The 22608-nt window shown below is 51.7% G+C and overlaps 9 protein-coding genes across 9 annotated transcripts; 5 read left to right on the plus strand and 4 right to left on the minus strand.

The window, feature by feature from the left end:
- Window positions 1–314: 314 nt before the first annotated feature.
- Window positions 315–1781, minus strand: M437DRAFT_57134 (fungal-specific actin related protein; the record flags this gene model as incomplete). Its single annotated transcript, XM_041023172.1, has 1 exon — window positions 315–1781. One exon carries the CDS (start codon window positions 1779–1781, stop codon window positions 315–317), a length of 1467 nt encoding a protein of 488 aa, XP_040876455.1.
- Window positions 1782–2103: 322 nt separating this feature from the next.
- On the plus strand, window positions 2104–3774 carry M437DRAFT_87698 (Nop domain-containing protein; the record flags this gene model as incomplete). The annotated part of the gene is made up of 2 exons (XM_041028688.1): window positions 2104–2228; window positions 2283–3774. 2 exons carry the CDS (start codon window positions 2104–2106, stop codon window positions 3772–3774), a joined length of 1617 nt encoding a protein of 538 aa, XP_040876456.1.
- A 1509-nt stretch (window positions 3775–5283) lies between these two features.
- M437DRAFT_9187 (uncharacterized protein) lies at window positions 5284–7017 on the plus strand (the record flags this gene model as incomplete). Its single annotated transcript, XM_041029073.1, has 2 exons — window positions 5284–6294; window positions 6805–7017. Coding segments are annotated over 2 exons (1224 nt in total), but the record flags the coding sequence as incomplete, so codon positions are not given.
- Window positions 7018–8554: 1537 nt separating this feature from the next.
- On the minus strand, window positions 8555–9414 carry M437DRAFT_15956 (phosphoglycerate mutase-like protein; the record flags this gene model as incomplete). The annotated part of the gene is made up of 2 exons (XM_041018838.1): window positions 8555–9250; window positions 9304–9414. Coding segments are annotated over 2 exons (807 nt in total), but the record flags the coding sequence as incomplete, so codon positions are not given.
- A 541-nt stretch (window positions 9415–9955) lies between these two features.
- M437DRAFT_69119 (uncharacterized protein) lies at window positions 9956–10747 on the plus strand (the record flags this gene model as incomplete). The annotated part of the gene is made up of 1 exon (XM_041025220.1): window positions 9956–10747. The coding sequence occupies one exon, from the start codon at window positions 9956–9958 to the stop codon at window positions 10745–10747; it is 792 nt and encodes a 263-aa protein (XP_040876459.1).
- Window positions 10748–11591: 844 nt separating this feature from the next.
- M437DRAFT_57069 (Metallo-dependent phosphatase) lies at window positions 11592–13190 on the plus strand (the record flags this gene model as incomplete). Its single annotated transcript, XM_041023159.1, has 3 exons — window positions 11592–11724; window positions 11780–12054; window positions 12111–13190. 3 exons carry the CDS (start codon window positions 11592–11594, stop codon window positions 13188–13190), a joined length of 1488 nt encoding a protein of 495 aa, XP_040876460.1.
- Window positions 13191–13579: 389 nt separating this feature from the next.
- M437DRAFT_56873 (uncharacterized protein) lies at window positions 13580–14419 on the minus strand (the record flags this gene model as incomplete). Its single annotated transcript, XM_041023125.1, has 2 exons — window positions 13580–13941; window positions 14104–14419. The coding sequence occupies 2 exons, from the start codon at window positions 14417–14419 to the stop codon at window positions 13580–13582; spliced, it is 678 nt and encodes a 225-aa protein (XP_040876461.1).
- Window positions 14420–15459: 1040 nt separating this feature from the next.
- Window positions 15460–18642, minus strand: M437DRAFT_57007 (uncharacterized protein; the record flags this gene model as incomplete). The annotated part of the gene is made up of 1 exon (XM_041023148.1): window positions 15460–18642. The coding sequence occupies one exon, from the start codon at window positions 18640–18642 to the stop codon at window positions 15460–15462; it is 3183 nt and encodes a 1060-aa protein (XP_040876462.1).
- A 1598-nt stretch (window positions 18643–20240) lies between these two features.
- Window positions 20241–22376, plus strand: M437DRAFT_25697 (uncharacterized protein; the record flags this gene model as incomplete). The annotated part of the gene is made up of 2 exons (XM_041019091.1): window positions 20241–21473; window positions 21813–22376. Coding segments are annotated over 2 exons (1797 nt in total), but the record flags the coding sequence as incomplete, so codon positions are not given.
- Window positions 22377–22608: the final 232 nt, after the last annotated feature.

Consider the following 22608-nt stretch of genomic DNA (forward strand, 5'->3'; position numbering starts at 1 on the left):
TTACAGTGGCGAGCATGTTGCCCGATAGGAAGAGATTCCTCAAGCTATCGAGAACATAATCATCAAGATACACAGGATGTGGTTCGTGGAGAGAGCAAAGGTCGATGCAATATTATGGTCAGTTCATTTGTCCACATGCCAAGGGGTTGCCTTCCGCAACAATATTTCCGACCCTTTTCCTATCTCAATTTGTACAAGGACGAATTCGGCACGATCACAAGACATCTGAACTGCAGAAAGAATGCCGAATGGGGCCTCAAAACATTTGGGTATCATTCGAAATATTGACAATCGTGTTCTCGGCCAAATTCTGTCTAGAAAGCGTGACCCAACGAACCGAGACCGTTCTTGAAAAAGTCGTCCCTCTTCACTTCGAACGCAGCATCCACCTTGAGACTAGCAACCAGCGAAGCTCCTGCCCAAGCACCCAATGTCTGAACTCCTCGCACCTCGCCTTGTATTGTGACGCCGCGCTTCTGCACTTCACGCTGTAGCTTTTCGGCGACCTCATCGCGTTCTTGCGGCGCATTGCGAGCTAGGGGCTGTTCATCGGCAGGAGCCGCGACTTCGCCATTGGCATCAGGTTGCTTGGTTCTCGTTGGTAGCGTCATTGTCTGCTGCTGTGCTGATTTTTGTCTCTTCTCTGTAGCAGAGCCATAGTTCATGACCGGGTCCCACCCTTTAGCGTTGACTATGTTTTCAATTTCTCGTAATAGACGAGATTTCAAGCCCGGTATCTCGCTCACACCACCAGTAATGAGGATGCGCGACACACAGATAGCCCGGACGTCTAGTGGAAGCGATAGCAAGCACTTGTATGCCAGAAGATGTATCGGAAGATCATGATCGTCGATCTGCTCGAGTGGAACAGGTGTTGAGAAGAAGGTTTCCTCAGCTGGGTCCGCCAGACGATCGAATGGGACTTGCGCTGATGAGGCGCCAAGGGGAAGAGCCACATTGTTACCAAATTGCTGATCGTGTGAGCTGCGACACCATGCCATACGCGTTACCACATCTTCAGCAGTATCAAAAGAGAGAGGATCCGAAGTAGGAATGCGCTTGCGGAGAGTGTCGGCCATGTTTCGAGTAAGCAGTTTACCTGCGCGAGATGACCTTCTGTGGAGGACCTCGCGATACTCATAGAGAGCGGTAATCGTGGTTTCGTGCCATCCGATATCAACGATCAAGGCAGAGCGCAAACCGGCCGAGACAGCACACAGTAGAGGCGGTGTCCATAATTGAACAGTGGCAGGTTGAAAGGCATTGAAGACGACATTCAGAGTGAGAGAAACGAGCGGATGAGGCAAGGCTGAGGGAAGGACAAGAAAGACCTTCCGAGGCCGTTGATCCAGCATGAGGTAATTGGTGTGGGCATTTCGGATAGCACGTTCGATCTTGTCCTCGATCAGACCGAGATTCATATCCCGAATATCCAAATCCCATAGTTCCCAATCTTTTGCCCAATCATTCTCAGAGCGCTGTGTGGTGGATGTGGTGGTAAAGTCGTTGAGGCGCCTTAGTTGGTCAGGGCCAAAAGGGATGATGCATCTCGGAGCGGAGTCGCCAGCGAATCCAGCACGAAATGATCGAGAGCCAAGTTCGTAGACCAGAGTGTCTTCCTCAGCACGATAAGAAGCACCAGGCGAGGTGAGTTGGCTCGAGAGGGAGCGGGTCAACAGTGGAGTGTGCGGTGAAGCTGGGGTAGTGGCTCCAGGAGCACCCAGGCCTGAGCGAGAGCGATTGTACGACGGCTTGCGCGCAAAGTAGTCGGGAGCGGCCATGAGGAAACGAGTGTGGACAGAGGACGAGCCTCGCCAGGAAGATTATCAGAATTGAACAATCATGGTTGTATGCTGAAGCTGTTTGTCGACTTGTGCTTGGGCACACGCTGAAGCTCGCGCGCTAGCCGGCTCGACCAGAAGCCGAAGAAAAGCCGCCGAAATTTTTGGCTCTCGACAAGAAACCTGCACCGACGCTGAAGTCTTGTCTTGCGTTCTGCAGAGAAAAAAGGTCGTCGAGCCCACCACCTACAGTGTCGCGTCTATTCTTGTTCAGCGACCCTCGACTTTCCTTTACCACGACCCCAGACACTCCGCCGACAAGATGACTCTTTTCATCCTCACAGAAACCTCGGCCGGTTATGCGCTGCTCAAGTCCAAGGACAAGAAGCTCTTGAAGCGCACCGACATTCACGAGGAGGCTGCTACCGCTGAGGGCGCCGCTGGCCTGTACGATTCGCACGCGCTGTCTCGCTCTATCCTAAACTAATCTCGATTCTCCAGGCTCAAGCTCAAGCAGTTCCAGAAGTTCGACAGCGCCGCCGCTGCCCTCGAAGAGGCTGCCGCTCTTACCGATGGCAAGGTCACTCCCATGCTCGCCTCGCTGCTCGACACCCTCAAGGACGAGAAGAAGGTCCAGCTCGCCGTTGCCGACCCCAAGCTCGGTCAATCCATCAGCAAGCTCCCCAAGCTTGACATTGAGTGCATCGCCGATTCCTCCACCACCGACGTCTACCGTGCCATCCGTGAGCACCTGCCTTCGCTCATTCCCGGTCTTATGCCCGACGATATCTCTACCATGTCTCTCGGTCTGTCGCACTCGCTCTCGCGCCACAAGCTCAAGTTCTCCCCCGACAAGGTCGACACCATGATCATCCAGGCCATTGCCCTGCTCGACGACCTGGACAAGGAATTGAACACCTACGCTATGCGTGTCAAGGAATGGTACGGCTGGCACTTCCCCGAGATGGCCAAGATTATCAACGACAACCTCGCTTTCGCTCGCGTTATTCTGGCCATGGGTGTCCGTACTAACGCTGCCACCACCGACCTTTCCGATGTTCTTCCCGAGGAGATTGAGGGCGCCGTCAAGGCCGCCGCTGAGGTTTCCATGGGTACTGAGATCACCGAGGAGGATTTGGACAACATTCAGGCTCTTGCTGAGCAGGTTGTTGGCTTCACCGAGTACAGACAACAGCTCTCATCTTACCTCACTGCCCGTATGCAGGCCATTGCCCCTAACCTTACTGCTCTCGTCGGTGAGCTTGTTGGTGCCCGTCTGATCGCTCACTCTGGTTCCCTCCTCAACTTGGCCAAGTCTCCTGCTTCGACCATCCAGATCCTCGGTGCCGAGAAGGCTCTGTTCAGAGCTCTTAAGACCAAGCACGACACACCCAAGTACGGTCTTATCTACCACGCTTCCCTGATCGGTCAGGCAACTGGCAAGAACAAGGGTAAGATTGCTCGCATGCTCGCTACCAAGGCCGCTCTTGGTCTGCGTGTTGACGCTCTCTCCGACTGGGGAACTTCTGGTGAGGGTGACAAGCCTGAGCCTACCGAGGAGGAGAAGATGGCTGTTGGTGTCCAGGGCAGACTTCTGGTTGAGAGAAGATTGAGAGGTCTCGAGGGCAAGCCCATCCGCAGCACCGGTACCGGTGTTGCACCCAACGGCCAAGCTCAGCCTGCCAAGTGGGAGGTCAAGGAGGCCCGCAAGTACAACGCCGATGCCGACGGCATCTCCGCCAACGCCCCTGCCGCCAACGAGGACGCCGAGATGGAGGATGCCACTGAGGCTGGTGCCGAGGCCTCCAGCGACGAGGAAGAGATGACTAAGGAGCAGAAGAAGGCAGCAAAGGCAGCAAAGAAGGCCGCAAAGGAGGCAAAGAAGGCTGAAAAGGAAGCCAAGAAGGCCTCCGAGAAGTCGTCCAAGAAGAGAAAGGCCGACGACGACGAGGACAAGACAGAAAAGAAGAAGAAGAAGAAGAGCAAGGACTAGACGGCTAGTACGCTCTGATGTCTTCTTTTTTTCTGTTGCCATTTATGTTTGCATGTGGGTGCCATCATCATGGTTGGAGTACCGGAGTCGCTGGTCGTGGGGTCTAAAAGAGCGGTTTCTTGATTTTGTTCCTGTCCAAAGAGTTCTTTGGTTTCTTTCGTACGAGAATGGCGGAGGCGTTTCTACATATTACTTGATCGAACCGATAACCTCTGTACAAGCTGTATCATTATGCTCCCTGCAAATGATACGACGTTATTCTTCATGTCGTTGTTCTACTTCTCCTTTGCAGTGACCAGGATGACGAGAGTGTGATTGTTCTGGGTCAAGACTTCGTCATGAGCTCCTTCCTGTGATACGCTGCATGCACCGGAGCATCGAATCTCATGCTGCTCTGGCACATAGCTTCAGGGCGTGTTTCCGGAAGTCCATGAAGCAAAACTTTGTTCGTCTTTCCAGACTGCCTGTCCACAAACTCTCCGAAGTCATGAGCCTTGTTCTCCTCCGCCAATCAGTCCCGGATATGTACTGTCAGTGACTCCGGCCTGGCCTCTTATCATGACTTGTCAGGAACGCGCAAGCGGAGATGCGCATGCGACAAGGGATCTGTCCAAGACATGCTTGTAACTTGCTAGTTGCGGACAACACAACAACACAAATCATTCCACGGCACGAGCGAGTGTTCATCACTCGTACTACTGAGGCTTGAATCGATGACTGACCGCATGTCCATCGCCGTCTGACCCGTGACACGCAACCTATTCCCCCTTTGGTTCCTGGATTCGGCAGAGAACGTGGGCAAAAAGCCCATTGTGACACGACATGTATCCCCTTCAGTCCTTCGGCGGCACGGCTTGCACACGATATTTCAAATCCAAGATATCAGCTTTCCTCATCCCGACTCCGACTCTCTGATTTGACTCCTTTCACCCAACAAAGCAATCTTAGCGATGTTTTGATTGGTTAGACGACACCCTCACTCAGTCCGGTCAGGTCACTTGTTCTTACCAAATGCCATCGTTAGCTAAATCAGTGGCATGGTGGCGTCAGCCCCCTAGCTCTTTGGTGACCCTGCAGATAGGCGCCTACTTTCTTCTGAGTACGACATGGGTGGCTACACAACTTCGGCGGATTCTCACATGTACTGAGTATGGTCCGGTATCTCGTAGGGCAACATTTTCCGTCTAAACATTCAACACCGCTACTCGAGTCTTACTTTTCTTCTGTCACCATGTCAGCGGACAAGCACGCTGTTCTCAAACACCCGCGCTCGCTGAAGCCTCATTCGATTGCTCGAACCTGACCGCTTTGAAGAAGCTAGGCTACCCTGTGTTCTCGCAGCCTGTATTCTGCCATTTTGAGACCTTTGCGACCAGAAAAAGAGCCCAAACTTTGCTACAGACTCTACGATAGCACCTCTCCCACCAGCTTTCTCGGGAACGATCTCTGGGCTATGTGCTTACGATGGGGACATTAAGCTATGCTCAGGTTCCCCCGACGGCGGCAACCATGGCTCTCAACGCCTACATCTACGGATATGGAGGCCACTCTTTGGTCACGCCGCACGCAGCTCTCAAACAGCTCTGGTGGACCGAGGATCGCATCGACAGCAAAGTCACGAGGAAGTTCGTCGTATCACAGATCAAAGGAGAAGAGAGAGACTTCTTGGACAGACCTCTCGCTTTTGGAGAAGGCTTGACAGATGATACTTACATGGAATGGATACTAGGTCGAGCGAGGCGGCTTTTCCTCATCTTGGCAGAGATCGGCAAGCCAGAGCAGATCTTTGGTCTGATAGACGATTCACTGAACGACGATGATTTACCTTTCTCGTTCGAGAGTATCGTGGACATGGATCTTTGTGTTGAACCAGATGAGCGCTTGAACCGGAAGTTTCATGCCACTCAGTATCTGTACCTCTTACGCCAGTTGGATCAAGGTGGTCATATTGATTATGGACCTCAAGAACATATCCCTATGGAATATGTGCACAAGGTGCCGCCAGCGGTCTCGCTACAGAGCTGGGACAGAGTCCATTTCCCCAAAGATCATGACCAAGTCTTTGTCAGGCGCAAATTCACGTTTGGGACTGGTGACGACAAAGATGATCTTCGAGAAACGTACACGCAGGATCTTGCAGAGGCAAAACGTCTGGCTCATCCACATATTGCTCGAGTATGGGCATCTTACACCGCTGGAGATGCTGGCTTCGTTCTCTCTGACTTTGTACCAGAGCATACACTGGCATCGTTCATCGCTCATCGAACGCCGTACCAATTCATGCGTGTGCCCCACGCCGAAAGGCCTGTCATCCTGCTCGAGTGGATGCATTGCCTGATCGATGCACTCGCCATGTTGCATCATCGTGGCATCTCACACGGCGTTATACGACCTTCAAACATTGTTATCGATCATGACAACTGTATCGCATTCTCTGACATAGGCGTACTGCGAACTTTCCAGCGTGGGAAAAAGTTCGTGAAGAACGAGGCCTCAGGTTATTCTGCACCCGAGACACATGTAGAGGATAAGGTGCGAGGCGTTCACTTTGCCGATTCACTAAGCAGTACAATCCACATCAAGCGTGGGTCTGATGATAGTACCTCGAGTGGAGCTTCTTTGTCCTCTTCAAGTTCACCGAAGATCTCGAACCCGATACTTATCCACAGTTCTAGCCCCATGATCGATAGTCCGATGAACAGCTTCAACCATTCCTCCACCTCTCCATCGATACCACTGTTTCGAAACTTTAGTAGACATTTGCCACCTCCACCAACCTTCGCCTCCGCGAGCATCTGGTCGCCTTCATCAGGCAAGTCTCGACGCTTGCTACGCAAAGCAAACAGCCCTCCAGCATCACCGAGTAGCTCGTCTCCCGATGGAGGACCAAGATTCTTCCTTCCTGATGGCGTGGAACCATCACAACCAATACCTATCAGTCCAGACAGGAGGCCATCCTGGGCTTCTTGGGGTACCACGCCGTGTCCTACATCCAGCACTGTGTCCGATCCTTCCAGCCTGCTCTCGGAGCTCTTGAACGAGCCTCTAAGTATTCCTAAGCCTCTTGTCATACGCAAGGCCGTATCACAGAGTTCGCTGAACAACGATAATAACAACCTGACGCCAACATCCACATACCAAGACACAGGCTTCGAAAGCGATGTCTTCTCTCTAGGCTGCGTGTATCTGGATCTCGTCACCTACATCGTCAAAGGCAAACTTTCCGATCTACAGAAGTTTCGGGCTCAGGCGAAGGCACCTTTACCTACCGATACAGCCACTTTACACACATGGCTTGCCCATTTGGCATCAGATGCCATCCGACTCTCGCCTACTGTACCTGTGCTTTCTGCTTTGGTGCCTATCTTGGGCGTGGTCAGAGATATGTTGCTGCCAGATCCAAGTCACAGGCCTACTGCCCTCACCATTCGCGATCGCATCGCCGCTGCACTCGAACAAGCCAACCTGCACTCCCTTTGCTGTAAGGACCGAAACTGGGATCCAGAATTGGCAGCTCAGCAACGTCCTCGTCTTTCTACGAGGCGGCCCCTGAAAGCTAGTAGCAAAGAATCTGCCGATCCTAGCTTAGGGTCGATAACCACAGAAAGTGGCACCGAAGGCAGTGGTGAAAGCGCAGCAGAAGGGCCTGATGTCATGCTGCGACGAAGTCTTAGTGTTGGTAGTGGAGTCTTGGAGAAAAACGGACCGAGCAAGATGAAGAGGCTCGGTTTGGGTTGGATGAAAAAACCTCATGCCAAAGGGTTCTAGATGACACGGTAAACGGGGCGAGGTTTATGAATTGTTACGTTTTTCTTTCTCCTTGACTTCACTCTATTCAGCTTAGGTTTTTTGGGGTTTGTTTAGATACCTTGATGGGACGGCACGCACTAATGATAATGAGCATGAATCAATCTTTGATGTTGATGTATTCATCTGGAGTAATGTCCAAATTATCGACAGGTCTATCTTCGAAATGGATAGTGTGTCTTCAAGGACCGACATCACTTTACTGCTAGGAAGACCCTGCTTCGTGGTAAGAGTCACCTTTGCTTGATCTGCAGTGAACAGGTAACAACTAGCATGTCTTGCAAGAATTGGGGCAAAGAAGTGATGAGGAAACAAATTTGGGTATTTAGATACATAGGAAAGGTCGTAAAGTTATGATGAAAAGCCAGAAACGTAGACGCCACTATGCAAACCATGTCCTATTCTAGTAAACACTGCCTCGAATACTTTTGTCCTCAATCTCCGCCTTTTTCAATTTTTCAATGATCTCACTGGGTTCGTGCATCTCGACAGCATGTTCATCGTGGTCGTCGTGCTCATCGTCACCGTCGACATGCTCGTCATGCTCGTACTCGTCCCCCAGAGCGTCCGCTCGGGCTCCAGTTCCCATGCCGCTTTGTTGGCTCCACTTCTCAAAATCCTGGGCAGTAGGTTTGCGTCTCGATGATGAGGCAGCAGATGGGTTGTTGGGATTGGCGTCTGAGAGGTTACGATGGTGTTGTTGGAGATGGATGGGGAAGTAGTCGCTCTCTGCGCCTGAGAAGTCTTCGGCAGGGGTAGCCATCCCAGAGAGTGAACCCCCGCCGTCACGGCCATGAAGGAAGCTTGGGCGAGTAGGAAGACGCAGGGAGACAGGGGAGTTGGGACCGGTGGTGCTTGCTGAACTAGAAGCCTTGAGCGGAGTTGAGGATATGGCGACTTCTCCGGTAGCGATAGGATGATCTTCTTGTTCTTGCTTGGGTACCTTTGCAGTGGCTTCGTCCTGCTTCTTGATGCGACGAGGATATTTTGAGTGTTGATGTGTGCAACCGCCTACGCAGCCACCCCATTTGCGAGCGGGTATGACTGGGGATGCGACTTGGGAGGCAGTGACTTGTTGGTTCTGTTGTGGTATGGCCCGTCTCTTATACTCTGACCATGTGCGCATCTGGTTCTGTAGAACGTACTTGCCGCTGTCGGGATTCTTCTGCATGATGACGAACTCGCAATGGTTGACGTTGCGGAGATCTTCAAAGTACTCAACGGACCAGTGATACCACTTCATCAGGAAGACTCTTGTCATCAGGCCATGGGTGACGAGCACGCAGACTGAGGGAAAATCTTCTTCACTGAAGTTGCGCCACAGGCTCTCGTTGAAGCCACTGACACGATCGTAGGCATCGGCAGCACTCTCACCATTGGGAATGCGGTAGAAGAAATGACCATAGTCGGCGCGCTCTTGCCACATGCGTTCCATCTCTGCACTGCATGGCTGGAAGTTTCCAAAGTCTTGTTCTCTTAATCGCGGCTCTTCAAAAACCTTGATGGTGTGGCGGGGAAATGGTGAAGGACCGTCTTCTTCGGTTTCGGAGGTCAAGGATGAAAGGATGCCTTCGGTGGTCTCGCGGGTACGGCGATAAGGAGAGGTGAAGAATTGGATCGTGTCGTCTGGTTTGAGCATTCCTCGTAGTCGTCGGCCTGCTTCCTCTGCCTGCCAGCTTTGTAAGTGTCGGTCCTGTTGGCAACCACAGCGGGAGGCTTTACCTGTTTCCAGCCCTCATCAGTCAACTTGACACGGTGATCTGGGATCATCTGGTGAATGTCGCGGTTCTTGTTCCCTTCGCTCTGCGCATGGCGAATCACGATGATCATCTGCAATCAGTCCAGTTAGCCACCCTAATGTCAACGCTTTTCTCTGGTCTGCGCCTACCCGTGGTTTGCCCATCTTGGTGTGCTGTCAGCAAGTATGGCAAGATCAGTAAAATGACGGCAAGCTGTATAGCTGCTCTTTGTGTCGTGATGTGTTGGTGTTGATTGTCCGGATAAGGATGAATGTTTATTGCCGCATGACGTTTGGGCGGTGAGGCACGCGAAAGCATCAGCAGATAGAAGTGTCTCGCCATTGGCTGCACCCATCCTTCCTTCCTCCTGTATCAGACATGACTCCTCGTCGTGCATCTAACATGAATACTTCGGCAGAAATCAGATCAACCCCTCTTTGGACTTCCATCTTGAACAGAACTACCGCAAAAGCACGCATCGCCAGCTAATCTGTCTCAGGCAATGACTCAACCTTTGACTATGACTTATATACTTGTCGCTCACCCGTTCTCTTTCCTTCTTCTTCTTTGTGAATCTCATGACCTTAATTCCAGCTCACCAAAGACGCCCCCAGCCACGCAAATCAGTCTCAACCATGGCCTCAGTCACATCTACAGGTCTCCTGGATATACCACCTGAGATTAGATTAATGATTTACGCACAGCTATTCCGGACCACTTCTGACACGCTGGAAGAACGCGAGCAAAGATTGTCTCATCCACTAGTGGCCGTGTGCAGGCAGCTGCGTCATGAGTCCCGACCTGTACTGATGAGCGGCTTTCAATTGTCTCTATCAGCTTTCGCCGGGAAACGTCATTTTAACTTTTACCATCTTGATATCTCAAATCAGCTCATGTTCCGACATCTCGTCACTACCAAACGAAAAGTTTGGGCCTATCTTCCAGGTTACCTTCACTCCTGGTTCGACTTCTGCAAAACCGGCATGGTTGATCTCGTGCCCATGTGCGGCCAAATCCACATCTGGTCCTGTTATAGGAACATTGGCGTTACCATCACACCTCGGAAGAACACGATCAGAATGTCTGATCCAGATGGTAGGACTATAGAAGGCCTCGATGACCTCGCCTCGGACAAGATAGGCCCAAGCGTATCAGTCACAAACTGGTTACTGAAGCGACAGCTGCACAAGGCTCTCATCAACTGGAAACTTCTATGTTCCACGAGTCCTATATCTGTTGATGTTGTCAACCAGATTGCACAGCAACTGGAACATATTGTCGTGCGAGCAGCAAGATGCGATCGCGTTGAAACAAATATTGGTCTCTATCGCAATCACAGGTATTTCTTGAAGGCGGGTGTTCCTTATGCCGAACTGAGACAGATGGCTTTGGCTGATCTCGAAATGATATGGGCCCACCACAGATAGAGGGTTCATTGCATGATCGAGAAGCTATCGAGACATGGGTCCTATAGGAATGCTCATCACTCACTGTGTCCTATTATCACAAATTTGTCACCTAGCTTTGCGTCTTGTCCACGCCGCTGCAAGGAATACTGGGTCAAGGAGTAGACATGAGAAATTTTTTCTAGCAGAAGCAGTCTTTATTCCAAGATGTTCTTTAGATAGGATGGAGCAATATCAAACCTTAGCAGGAGCTACCTGCCTTTCACTGCCGCTTAAATTGACCACCTGTATTGTAGTTGTCGCGCGGTCAAATCGTCAAGCTCAAGCGCATGATCCAGAACAGGGATGTTCAAGATGATCAACAGGCACACAAGATGAGTTGTTAGGGCTGTCTTCCATATACCGAGGCACGCCCGCAAGTCACAAGATGCCGACCATCCAGTCGTCTGGCCGCTGTCGACGCGTACAAGAACGACCTTCTTAAATGATCAGTTGCCCTTTATTCCGAGCTTCCATATTGACCAATCATTTTCTCCCAGCGTAAAGCGTGCCTCCCCTCGCTCGCTAAACGAAAACCCAAGCTTATTGAAAGCTTGACCGAACCACCCACGTTGTAAATTCTCATCACACAAGACGATTGTCGTCGGAAGCGTGATTGTTTGCTCACACTTTAGATTCATGCAAGAGGTATTTGTCGTGCGAATGTTGCGAGACGATGGCGATCATCCCAGAGAGGTAGGTGTTAATGGTAAGCTCTTGAGACCCTGCACTATATAAAGCATTGTGATTGCCATGAAGAATTGTTGATCGCACCAACGACGAGTGGTTGTCTCTCTTTGATACTCGGTCAGGAAGGCCTTCCAATATGGCACCTAGTCTGTTCTACGTTCAGACCCTCCCTTTGCTGTCTAGTCTGGTGCTCGCCGCAGACTACCCTGGGCTTCCAACAGATTTGACGACTCCTGTGCAACAACGTATCGCCTTCAAGGGTCCTAATGGTATGCTAAAGAAATTTATCAAAATCTTGACAATATCTTGCTGACTTGACCAAAGCCATCTCTGTCGCTTGGAACACCTATGAACAGCTGACCGAAGCTTGCGTTCAATATGGCAAGTCTGCCAACAGCTTGACTTCTCAAACATGCTCAACTCAATCTGTGACTTATGCCACCTCTCGCACTTGGGCAAACTCAGTTACGCTCTCTGGACTTGATGCTGCTACCACTTACTACTACAAGATCAACTCCACAAATTCGACTGTCAATCAGTTCATGACTGCTCGTGCTGCTGGAGACAAAACTGCCTTCAACTTGGATGTTGTTATTGATGTGAGTCTGCAAGCAATGGTACCACTGTCATGAGTTTGTGCTGACACGAATCTCAGCTCGGTGTCTATGGCGAAGATGGCTACACCACTACTCGCAAACGTGACATTCCCTACGTCCAACCAGCACTCAATCACACCACTATTGCAGCCCTCGCCCGCACAGTCGACGATTACGACTTTGTTTTGCACCCCGGAGACTTTGCCTACGCAGACGACTGGTACCTGAAGCCCAAAAACCTTCTCGACGGCAAAGCCGCCTACGCCGCCATCCTGGAGAACTTCTACGAGCAATTAGCTCCCATTGCAGCAACAAAACCCTACATGGTATCTCCTGGAAACCATGAAGCTGATTGTACGGAGGTGCCTTACACGAGTGGTCTGTGTCCTGAAGGCCAGAAGAACTTTACAGACTTTAAAGTTAGGTTCAATGGACAGATGCCTACGGCATTTGCTTCTTCGTCCAGCAATGCTACTGCAAAGGCTTCAGCAGTGAAGGCGCAAGCCCTCGCCAATCCACCTTTTTGGTACTCGTTTGAGTATGGAATGGCTCATATCGTAATGATCGACACCGAAACCGACTTCCCATCTGCACCAGACGGTCTGGATGGTAGCGCTCACCTCGGTGCTGGTCCCTTCGGAGCCCCAAACCAACAACTCTCCTTCCTTGATGCCGATCTGGCATCTGTCGACCGCACAGTCACTCCCTGGATAATCGTCGCAGGCCACCGACCTTGGTACTCCACCGGCGGCAGCTCCAATATCTGCAACCCCTGCCAATCAGCCTTTGAACCTCTCTTCCACAAATACGGCGTTGATTTGGGAATCTTCGGCCATGTGCACAACAGCCAACGTTTCCTCCCTGTCTACAACAACACTGCCGATCCTGCTGGCCTCAACAACCCTGTCGCACCAGCATACATCATCGCAGGCGGTGCTGGCAATATCGAAGGGCTGAGTGCTGTAGGTGCGAACTACTCGACCAATGTGTTTGGATATGGGGATGAGTTTAGCTATGCTACGCTCAAGTTCAAGGATGCGAAGAATTTGCAGATTGACTTTTTGAGGAGCGATACCGGTGAGGTTTTGGATTCGAGTGTTTTGTACAAGGAGCATGATGTTGCATTTGTTAGGAACTGAGAGGGGAGGTCGAGAGTGGGGCGATGAGGGATTAGACATTCGAGAGGGAAGGCTCAATTGAATGACTAGACTCGTGGTTGCCTTGTGCCACATCTAAAACTATTCATGTCGCTCTGTCTCTTCATGGAAATTGGATGTGACTGGTCTCATGAATGGATAATCGCGATCAGCGGACAGCTTAACAGCAGAAAGAAACGAAACTATGACAATAGCATCAAAACATAATGTGGTATATCTAATTTATATATAAACTCCCCGTCCTATCCCACAATGCCAACCCAGTATCATAAATACATTGAATACAACCAGCCAAACTTTTTGTCTAGCATAAGCTCAAGAAGCAGAAAGAGGCATAAAGCTCCTCACAGTCCAAGGGTTTCGAAGAACGCTTAGATAAGAGCAGCAAGACCGAGAAGGGCAAGTCCAAAGTTGCCGACGGGGCCAGCAACAGCAGCGCCAGAAGAGGTTGCGGTTGCCGAGCTGGAGGCAGACGAAGCAGCTGAAGAAGCAGACTTGGAAGCTGATGAGGAAGCAGAAGAAGCAGACTTTGAGGCCGAAGAGGCAGACTTGGAAGCGGAAGATGCAGCGGATGACATAGAGCTGCTCATGGAAGAAGCAGCCTTTGATCCTGAGGAAGAAGCAGATGAGGCAGCTGAAGACATGCTGGAGCTGGCACTGCTTGCGGCGGAGGATGCGGCTGCGGCGCTTGATGTCAGACTGGATGAAGCAGAAGATGCGGAAGAGGCAGCGGCTGAAGAAGCGGAAGAAGAAACAGAGGAAGAAAGAGAAGAAGCAGAAGACTGCGAGACAGAAGACTGAGAAGCAGACGATGCGGCTGCAGATGATGCTGCTACAAGGAATTGCTCGTCACTACGAGTCGACAGAAGGAAGATCAAGAAAATTTAAAACTTACAGCTTCCAAGGATGGTGGATCCGGACTGGACAGCGGTGGCAGAAGAACCCTCAGCAGTCGAAGTACCCTGACCGTCGCAGTTGGCACCATTGGGACAGCAGCGGTTGGCGCTGGCGCAGTAGTTGCCAATAGGGCAGACCTGACCCTGAGAACCACAGCACTGGTAGGCGGTGGGGTCGTAACATCCAGAACCGCAAGCAGACTCGCCGTTTGAGCAAGTGGCACCAGAGTTCTGGCGAGCGAAAAGAGCAGGAGTGGAGTTCATGGCCATGGCGGCAGTGGCAGAAGCCAGGACGAAGATAGCGGAGAATCTCATAATTGCGGTTGGAGTTTGTGTTTGGAAGGTGAAAAGATTGAATTGAATTGAATTGATGTGATTGGCGATTTGGAGAAAGAAAGAGAAAAAGGGAAGGAGACAGGTACAAGAGGTAGTTTCAAGTAATATACTTATCACGCAGCGATGATCAGAGATGTCAGCCTCTCGGGAGTGCCTGCATAATTTAGCCCCAGCAACCAGCCATCTTTCATGGGTCGCCTCTTTTTCTATTCTTGTCAGGGTCTCGCAAGCAAAAAAGTGGCCAAGACTTGTGTGCTAGCGTGTTGACAGTGTTGTTGAAAAGCATGAGCATGCTCGGCCGCAGGCAGAAAACACCACGAAAGTCCAGGTGGTGGTGTGCAGTGGAGCCCCTAAGAAGTACGAGCCTTCCCGAGCACGAGACAGGGGCCTAAGAAAAGCAACTCGACGTCATTTGCTTGCGAAAACTCCTTGGACCGCTGGAAATACGTAGATACTGCAGTGTTCACTGTCGAGGAATCAGAATATCAAGAGAGCAAGAAATCATTATATGAACGTTAGAAGTGGTCAAGAAACGGATCGTCGAAACAAAAGGAAAATCCGTACGGTTTCAGAATCTCGTTGTGTTTTGGGGGATGAGCACAACAGCGCAAAAAATGATCAACCCTGTTCCTGAATCCTGTGCCGATCCGACCGTGTTCCTTGCACAGCCCTGGACTTTCCCACCCTGGTCTCTCCAAACTTCAAGGTTTTCTTGGTTTGACGGAAGCGACGGCTGGCTTCTTTCCTGCACAAATCAACCGGGTATCCCCGCTGAGCCTTGATGTTTTGTTTGATCGTCAAGGCACCCTAAAAGATTTTCTGGAGGACGGCAAATGCACTGGGACAGCGATTTGCAATTACCTCGATGCGAACGTCACAATGCGCGCATGGTATAGTCAAGTAGTAAATCGAGATTGTGAAAAAGATTGTATTCTAAACTTTCACCAATATCGACAGTAGCCAATTCTATATACAGAGAATTTTCCAAAACACATTTTTGAGCGGCAGGACTTCTGCATCTAGTAGACTTCAAGAACGTATCTCTCCTCGTCCTTGAGCTGGTCAATGACCTTGCGAGCGTCAACCTTCTTGCCAGCCTCCTTGGCTTCGACCTCAATGGCCTCCTCAAGGACGTTGGTAACATCAGGCACAGGCCAGGTAGGACCACAGAGGTAGAAGGCACCTTCCTCTTGGAGATAGGCCTTACGAATCTCCTTAAGAGTCTGGCGCATGCGATCCTGGATGTAAATCTTCTCAGGCTGGTCACGAGAGAAGGCACAACCCATGTGGGTAATGATACCGGCATCCTTGTATGCCTCCCACTCCTCACCGTAAAGGTATTCCTCCTTCTGGTGACGAGAACCCATGTAAAGCATGACTGCACCAATGTCCATGCCCTGCTCCTTCTGCCAAGCACGTTCCTGAACGAAGGCGCGGAAGGGAGCAAGACCTGTACCAAGACCAGCCATGATGATGGGAGCGGTGGACTTGTGGGGAAGCTTCATGACCGAAGGCTTGACAGAGACCGTGACAGGCGAACCGACCTCAAGACCGTTGAGGTAGCGGGTGGCTTGACCGAAGCGGTCGCGTCCCTTGGGGTCGACCCAGTTGACAGTGACGATACAGAGGGTCACGGTGTTAGGAGTGACTCTCTGGGAAGAAGCGATAGAGTATTCACGGCGCTTCATGGGAGCAACAATGCGGGCGATGTCGTGGAAAGAGGGGTGGGCAGAAGGGAACTCAAGCAGGAGATCGGCGTAAGTGACAGTATCGACCTCAGCGCGGCGTTTGAAGTCAACCTGAGCTTCCTGGTTACCACCAGTACCAAGCAAGAGGAGCTGGGTCTTCTCAGCCTCATCCGAGGCGAACTCGGAAAGAGCTTCGTAGAAGCGCTTGGGAGGACGACCGAAGATATCAATATTTTGAATGAGAGCCTGGTAAACGGTGCGGTTCTCGAGAACCTGGGGGTCCTCACGAGAAGGAACCTCAACGACCTCATCAGGGTTGAGTCCGTACCACTTGATGAACTCCTCGACCTCGGTCTTGTCGTTCTCGGCGTGGATACCAAGAGCCTCACCAATGGCGTAGGTAAGACCAGTCTCACCAAGATCGAACTCAATGTGGAAGATGTTACGGTCGTAGGTGCTGGGAGTAAGACGGCGACGCTCCTTGACAGTGACCACAGCAGTCTTGACGCTGAGATCGGGACGCAGAGCGTTCTCGGTGCCGTATGCCTCCTTGAAAGCGAGACCCTTAGCGACCTTCTGCCAGTCTCTGAGCAGATAAGCCTCTTCGGGCTCTTCCTTGTCAAACTTGATGAAACTGTTGATGTTCAAGTCCTCAGGCATCAGCGGGGGCTGGTTGGCCTCAGGCTCAACAGTGAGCCAAGACTCGGGAACCTCGACCTTGCGAACAACTTCGTCAAGCTCCTTGGAAAGAGCCTCGAGAGTGTCATTGCCACCAGCGAGCTTCTTGACGCCAGTCTCGTAGAGATCGCCACGAGCGAGCTTGAGGAAAGCAAGCTGAACAAGGTAGCTCTCTAGCTCAGGCTGCTCCTGAACCTTGGCAGAAGCGGCGGTATCGAGAGCAAAGAGCTGGATCTTCTTTGAAGCCAAAGCCTTGCGAACCTCGGAAGAGATGTGCTTCTCAACCTCATCATCCTTGACTCCAGAGAGCTTGACAACAACGATACCCTCGTCCTTGACAGACTTGAGAACATCGAAGCTCTTCAAAAGGCTCGAATCGTTGACGATAGTGACGTCGGCAGAGCTGATGGAGTAAGCAGCCTCGATGGATTTGGTCGAGGTTCTGATGTCAGTGCGAACAACACCACCAGCGACGAGGTTGTCGTGACCACTGCGGACACTGACGTTGAGCTTAGAGTCGCCGGACAGAAGTTGGCCAACCTGAATGGGGGCAGAAACAGCGTTGGAGCTGTCAATATCCCAGAATGTGTACTGCTGAACATCGCCAGTGGGAAGCTCGAAACGCTCCGCCTCAGTGGGAGCGTGGTCAATCTTCTGACCAATCTGCTGCAGAAGGCCGGCGACCGAGGTGGGGGTCCAGACCTGCTCTCTAGCATACTTGATGTCGAAGACAGCGGGGGTCTTGTTCAGTGTAGCGAAGGTGAGGGCAGCAAGAACATCGGTGTAGAGGTTGGAGTGTTGAGTGTCGTCGGTGACAGCGGACTGGTCAAGGACCTGGCCGAGGACGGCGACGTTCTGGACGGAGGGAGCAAGAACCTCGAGGAACTCCTCCTCGACGAAAGGACGGTATACACGGACATTGATGACACCAATCTTGATACCCTTCTCCGAAAGAGCGCGAGCAATCTGGGTAGCCAAAGAAGCCTCAACAGTACCGAAAACAACCAGGACTGATTCAGGCTCGGCATGACCAGAGTATTCGAACAACTTGTACTCGGTGCCCAACTCATTGTTGAAGGCCTTCAGGAGGCGGCTGACTCTGCCTTCGTTGTCAGAGTGCTTCTTCTCGGTGAGAGACGAATCGCCGAGGATGGCGTCGTAGGTCTTCTTGAGACCGGACTTGTCGAGAACGTCAATGATTCTGGTGGTCTCTCTGCCAACGGTGATTCCATCGTAAACGTGGAGAGAGGGAACGATCGAGGCCATGAGGGTCGCAAAGAGGGACATGTGCTGCATCTCGTAAGTGGAGGCGGATGCGACCAGACCCAGACCGAGCTCCTCAGCGAGACGGAGGGCGGAGACATAGTCGGTAACGAAGCCGGTGGAAGAGTTGGCAGCATAGTCGACAGCAGCGACGTGAGCGACAGTAGGGTTGGCAACATTGTAAAGGAGAGCCAATTGATCGAGGGCAGGGCGCAAGTGGGCAAGACTGCCGGACGAGGCGACAATGGACTGAGGAATGTGACGCTTCTTCAGGTCAAAGTCCTTGGAGAACATGTATCCGAGAGCGATTGAGCCAGCGCCGGAGCGAGTCTCCATTGAGGCGAGGCCAGTCTTGTAACCATGGGCATTCTGTTCACCAGCACTTTCCCAGCTCTTTGCGGCGACATCAAGGTCGAAAGTCTCGGGGGAGTAGGAAAAGATCTTGTCCGAGAGCGAGTATGCGACCTGCTGAACCAGAGTCTGAGCGGTCAGATAGGTAGGACCGCTGACATCTTTCAGGGAGACGTTCTGGCCGAATGGCAGGCTTGAGGATTGTTGCTCGGAAGCCGACATGATTCGTAAATTGTGGAGGGGCTGAAGATGCGGCGTAGAAAGACGAACGCTACAAGGACAAAGCCGCTGCAAGAAATACAATCAAAAGCCCTGGCAAATTGCACAGAGCGACTCCAAAGAACAAACAGCGAGTGGAAAAGAAAAGGGAGAGTGACGGGCTACGAGCGGCGAACGACACGGCAAAAAGTCCATGTCGCGAACAATCGTTGCGCTCAACTGTCTGCCGGGTGTACAAGCACGCCATCCGCTTACCCATCGCAGAGCCGATCGCGGAGGAAGTTTTAGGTCAGCACCAGCGTGCATCTCCGCATCTAATCAGATCAGATCTGATCAGATCAGACTCGAACTTGCTCTGTCTCTCAAGGGATGCCAAGGCCAATTAACACGCTCGGTGCGCGACCGCGACGGGAGCACAGACATTTTCTTCAAGACCCTGTTGCGTCTTATCGCTGTGGCTTTGTTTACTTGTCAGTGTTTGCTGTTCTTGAGCTCGTAAGTACATGGACTCGTCAAGTCGAAGTCGAGTCAAGAAAAAGACATCCTTCCGACCTGTCAACACTCTATCGTCCAGACAAACACCACACGACGTTCTCGACGACCACAGCATCATCGGCGACACCAGCTCTCTCTTTGATAGCACACATGGCAGCTTAGAACTCGACATCTCCCATCTTCTTTCAACAACAACAACAGACAACACTACCATGGCCCGCGAACGTCTACCAGCATCAGAGCATTCTGCCCAACCCACTCAGCCTTCACAGTCTCGCCCTGCTGCGAACGCTTCAACACATCAGGCGCAACCTTCTCAAGCGCTAGTTCACCCACCTACTACAGCTGCCTCCAAGCTCGCCACACAACCAGAATTTGGCAAAGCCAGCCCCTTGCGTAACCCGTTGAGAGATCCTTATGCCAACGTCTTCAACACCTCGCACGGTAGACCCGAGCAGCACCGTCCCATCGCTCAACCACAATTCCGTCAAAATCCAGGTCCCACCAATGCATCTCAAGCTAAGCGCTTCTATTTGCCTGGCGAGAGACCTCAACCTCCACCGCAATCCCGTCCCCCACAGTATGGCAACCCTCTATATGGTAATGCCGCAAATTCGGCTGCCATTCGTGTGCCCTCGAATCCTAAGCCAAGGGACATTCCACCCGCCCCAAGACCTCTCTTCTCTTCTTCCGTCGGTCCCAGCAACACATACAGACCTCACAATCCCGCTCCTGCTCCTAGACCGAAACCCATCGATCTCACCAATGCCGATGATGATGACGATGGCTTCGACCCTGATGCTGCTCTGAGAGAAGATGGTTTCGGTGCCGCCGATCCCTATGCTTACGTCGACCCTGGCCAGACAAGCCACAACATCAAGGCTCTTCTCGAAGGCGCCTTCGATGATGATGGCGATAAGCCTAAGATGCGTCTGCGCAAGAGAGCCGCAAAGAAGCAACAGCAAAAAATCAAAGAAGAGAAGAAAATTCTTTCACTCGAGGAAAAGCTTAGAAAGCTTGAAATGGATGAGGTGAAGGAGGAGCCAAAAGAGGAGGAACCTGATAACAAGGAGGACGATGACGAGGACGAGGAAGACGGTACAGTCGAAGGTCTGACGGTCAAGCTTCTCCCTCATCAGGTCGAGGGTGTCTCCTGGATGATTGACAAGGAAATCGGAGAGCGCAAGAAGAACGGAGTCCTACCCAAGGGGGGTATCCTCGCCGACGACATGGGTCTAGGCAAGACTGTTCAGTCCGTTAGCTTGATTCTTCTCAATCCTCGTCCGGAGCTTGATGCTAAGCCGCCCCCTGAGAATCCTAAACGCAAAATGCCTGGAAAGGAAGTCGGCAAAGGTACGCTTGTCGTGGCTCCTCTTGCTCTTATTCGTCAGTGGGAGAGCGAGATCAAGACCAAGGTCGAGAAGAGCCACGCACTACGCGTGTTGGTTCATCACGGTCCTTCGAGAACAAAATTCGCTGCAGAGCTTAAAAAGTACGACGTTGTGGTCACAACCTATCAAATCCTTGCATCTGAGTTCGCTGGTTCCTCTGACCATCCGGACGGTGCAAAGGTCGGCTGCTATGGCGTTCACTGGTACCGTGTGATCCTGGATGAAGCACACTCAATAAAAAACCGCAACGCAAAATCAACACAAGCTACCTATGGTTTGCGAAGTTGGTACAGATGGTGCTTGACTGGCACGCCCATGCAAAACAACCTCGATGAGCTACAAAGTTTGATCTGTTTCTTGCAGATCAAGCCATACAACAATCTTGCCACCTGGAAAGAGCAAATCACAATCCCGATGAAGAATGGCAAAGGAAATTATGCCATCAAACGCATTCAATACTTCCTCAAGGGCTTCATGAAACGTCGAACCAAAGACATCCTCAAGGAAGACGGTGCCCTCAGTTTTGGTGGCAAGTCGAAGACTGGTCAAAAGAAGGGTACTGGAATGAAGATTGTCGAACGCAGGGTCGAAACTATCGTTTGCGAACTTGATCCCAAGGAACGCGACTTCTACGACCAGCTCCAGGAGAGAGCACAGAAGCGCCTCGACGACATGATGGGCGGGGAGAAGACCGACTACATTGGAGCTCTTGTCTTGCTTCTGAGACTTCGTCAAGCTTGCAATCACCCCGAGCTTGTTTCCGGATCGATGGGCAAAGACAAGGATGCGCTATCTACAGGACAGCCCAACCCTAGCCAGACACCACGCAAAACCTCCGCTGCTAGCAGCCAAGACAATGAAATCGACGCCCTTGCTGACATGTTTGGAGGTATGGGCGTTCAGGTCAAAGACTGCGATATTTGCAGCATCCGACTTCTTCCAGCAGAGGTGAAAGCCGGGGCTGTCCGCTGCAATGAATGCGAGGACATTGCCAAAGCTACACCAAAGAAGCTTGGCCGAAAGATGAAGAAAGAGAAGAAGCTCAAGCCGAAACCTGAGCGCAAGCCTGCTCCTGCGCCTATCAGAAGAAACCGTAAGATCATCGTTGACAGTGATGACGAAGATGATGAGGGCGAGGGTGAGTGGCTCGTTGATGAGTCTCAGCAGAATACACCTCATCTAGGCAGAGCTGGCGGGACTGATGATGAGGATGCAGAAGGAGGCGGCGAGACTTTAGGTTCAATCGACTCAGTGTCTGGAGATGAGGATGAAGCCACTGGATCCGAGGACGCATCCGAGGAGGAAGAAGGAGACGTCTCATATTCTGGCCCTACCGGTGTCGAGGCGGCTTCGACAAAGATTCGTCGCTTGCTGCGCATATTACACGCCGAATCCTCTGAGCACAAGACCATCGTCTTCTCGCAGTTCACCAGTATGCTGGATCTGATCGAACCGCATTTGCAGAAGTCTGCAATTCGCTACGTTCGTTACGATGGTGGTATGCGCAATGATGCTCGCGAAGCTTCTCTCAACTCTCTGCGCAACGATCCAAAGACTCGCGTACTGCTTTGCTCGCTCAAGTGTGGTTCGCTGGGCTTGAACTTGACAGCTGCATCGCGTGTTGTTCTCATCGAGCCTTTTTGGAACCCATTCGTCGAGGAACAGGCAATCGATCGTGTGCACCGCCTCAACCAGACTGTTGACGTACACGTCTACAAACTTACTGTTGGCAACACAGTCGAGGAGCGCATCATCGAGCTGCAAGAGAAGAAACGCGAGTTGGCAAAGGCAGCCATCGAAGGTGGTAAGGCCGTGGCTAAGCTCACCATGAAGGACATCATGAGTCTGTTCGGCCACAACCCTGGTGCAGTCGGCGGCCGCGAGAGCATCGGTAGCACCGATGAGAACAAGCCTTGGAATAGAAATACCAAGGTGCTCGCCCCCGAACCCAAGAGAAACAGTGCTTCCTCCGCTGCTCGCCGTTCAGGCTCTGGCGCTCTGAGATCATCGCCCAGAGAATCGCCTCCAGCACGTACTGACCGTCGTGGAGGATATGAGAAGGATGCTCGAAGAATCAGGAATG

Source organism: Aureobasidium melanogenum (genome assembly GCF_000721775.1).
Source record: "Aureobasidium melanogenum CBS 110374 unplaced genomic scaffold scaffold_25, whole genome shotgun sequence".
In the NCBI taxonomy this organism is placed as follows: Eukaryota; Fungi; Ascomycota; class Dothideomycetes; order Dothideales; family Saccotheciaceae; genus Aureobasidium; species Aureobasidium melanogenum.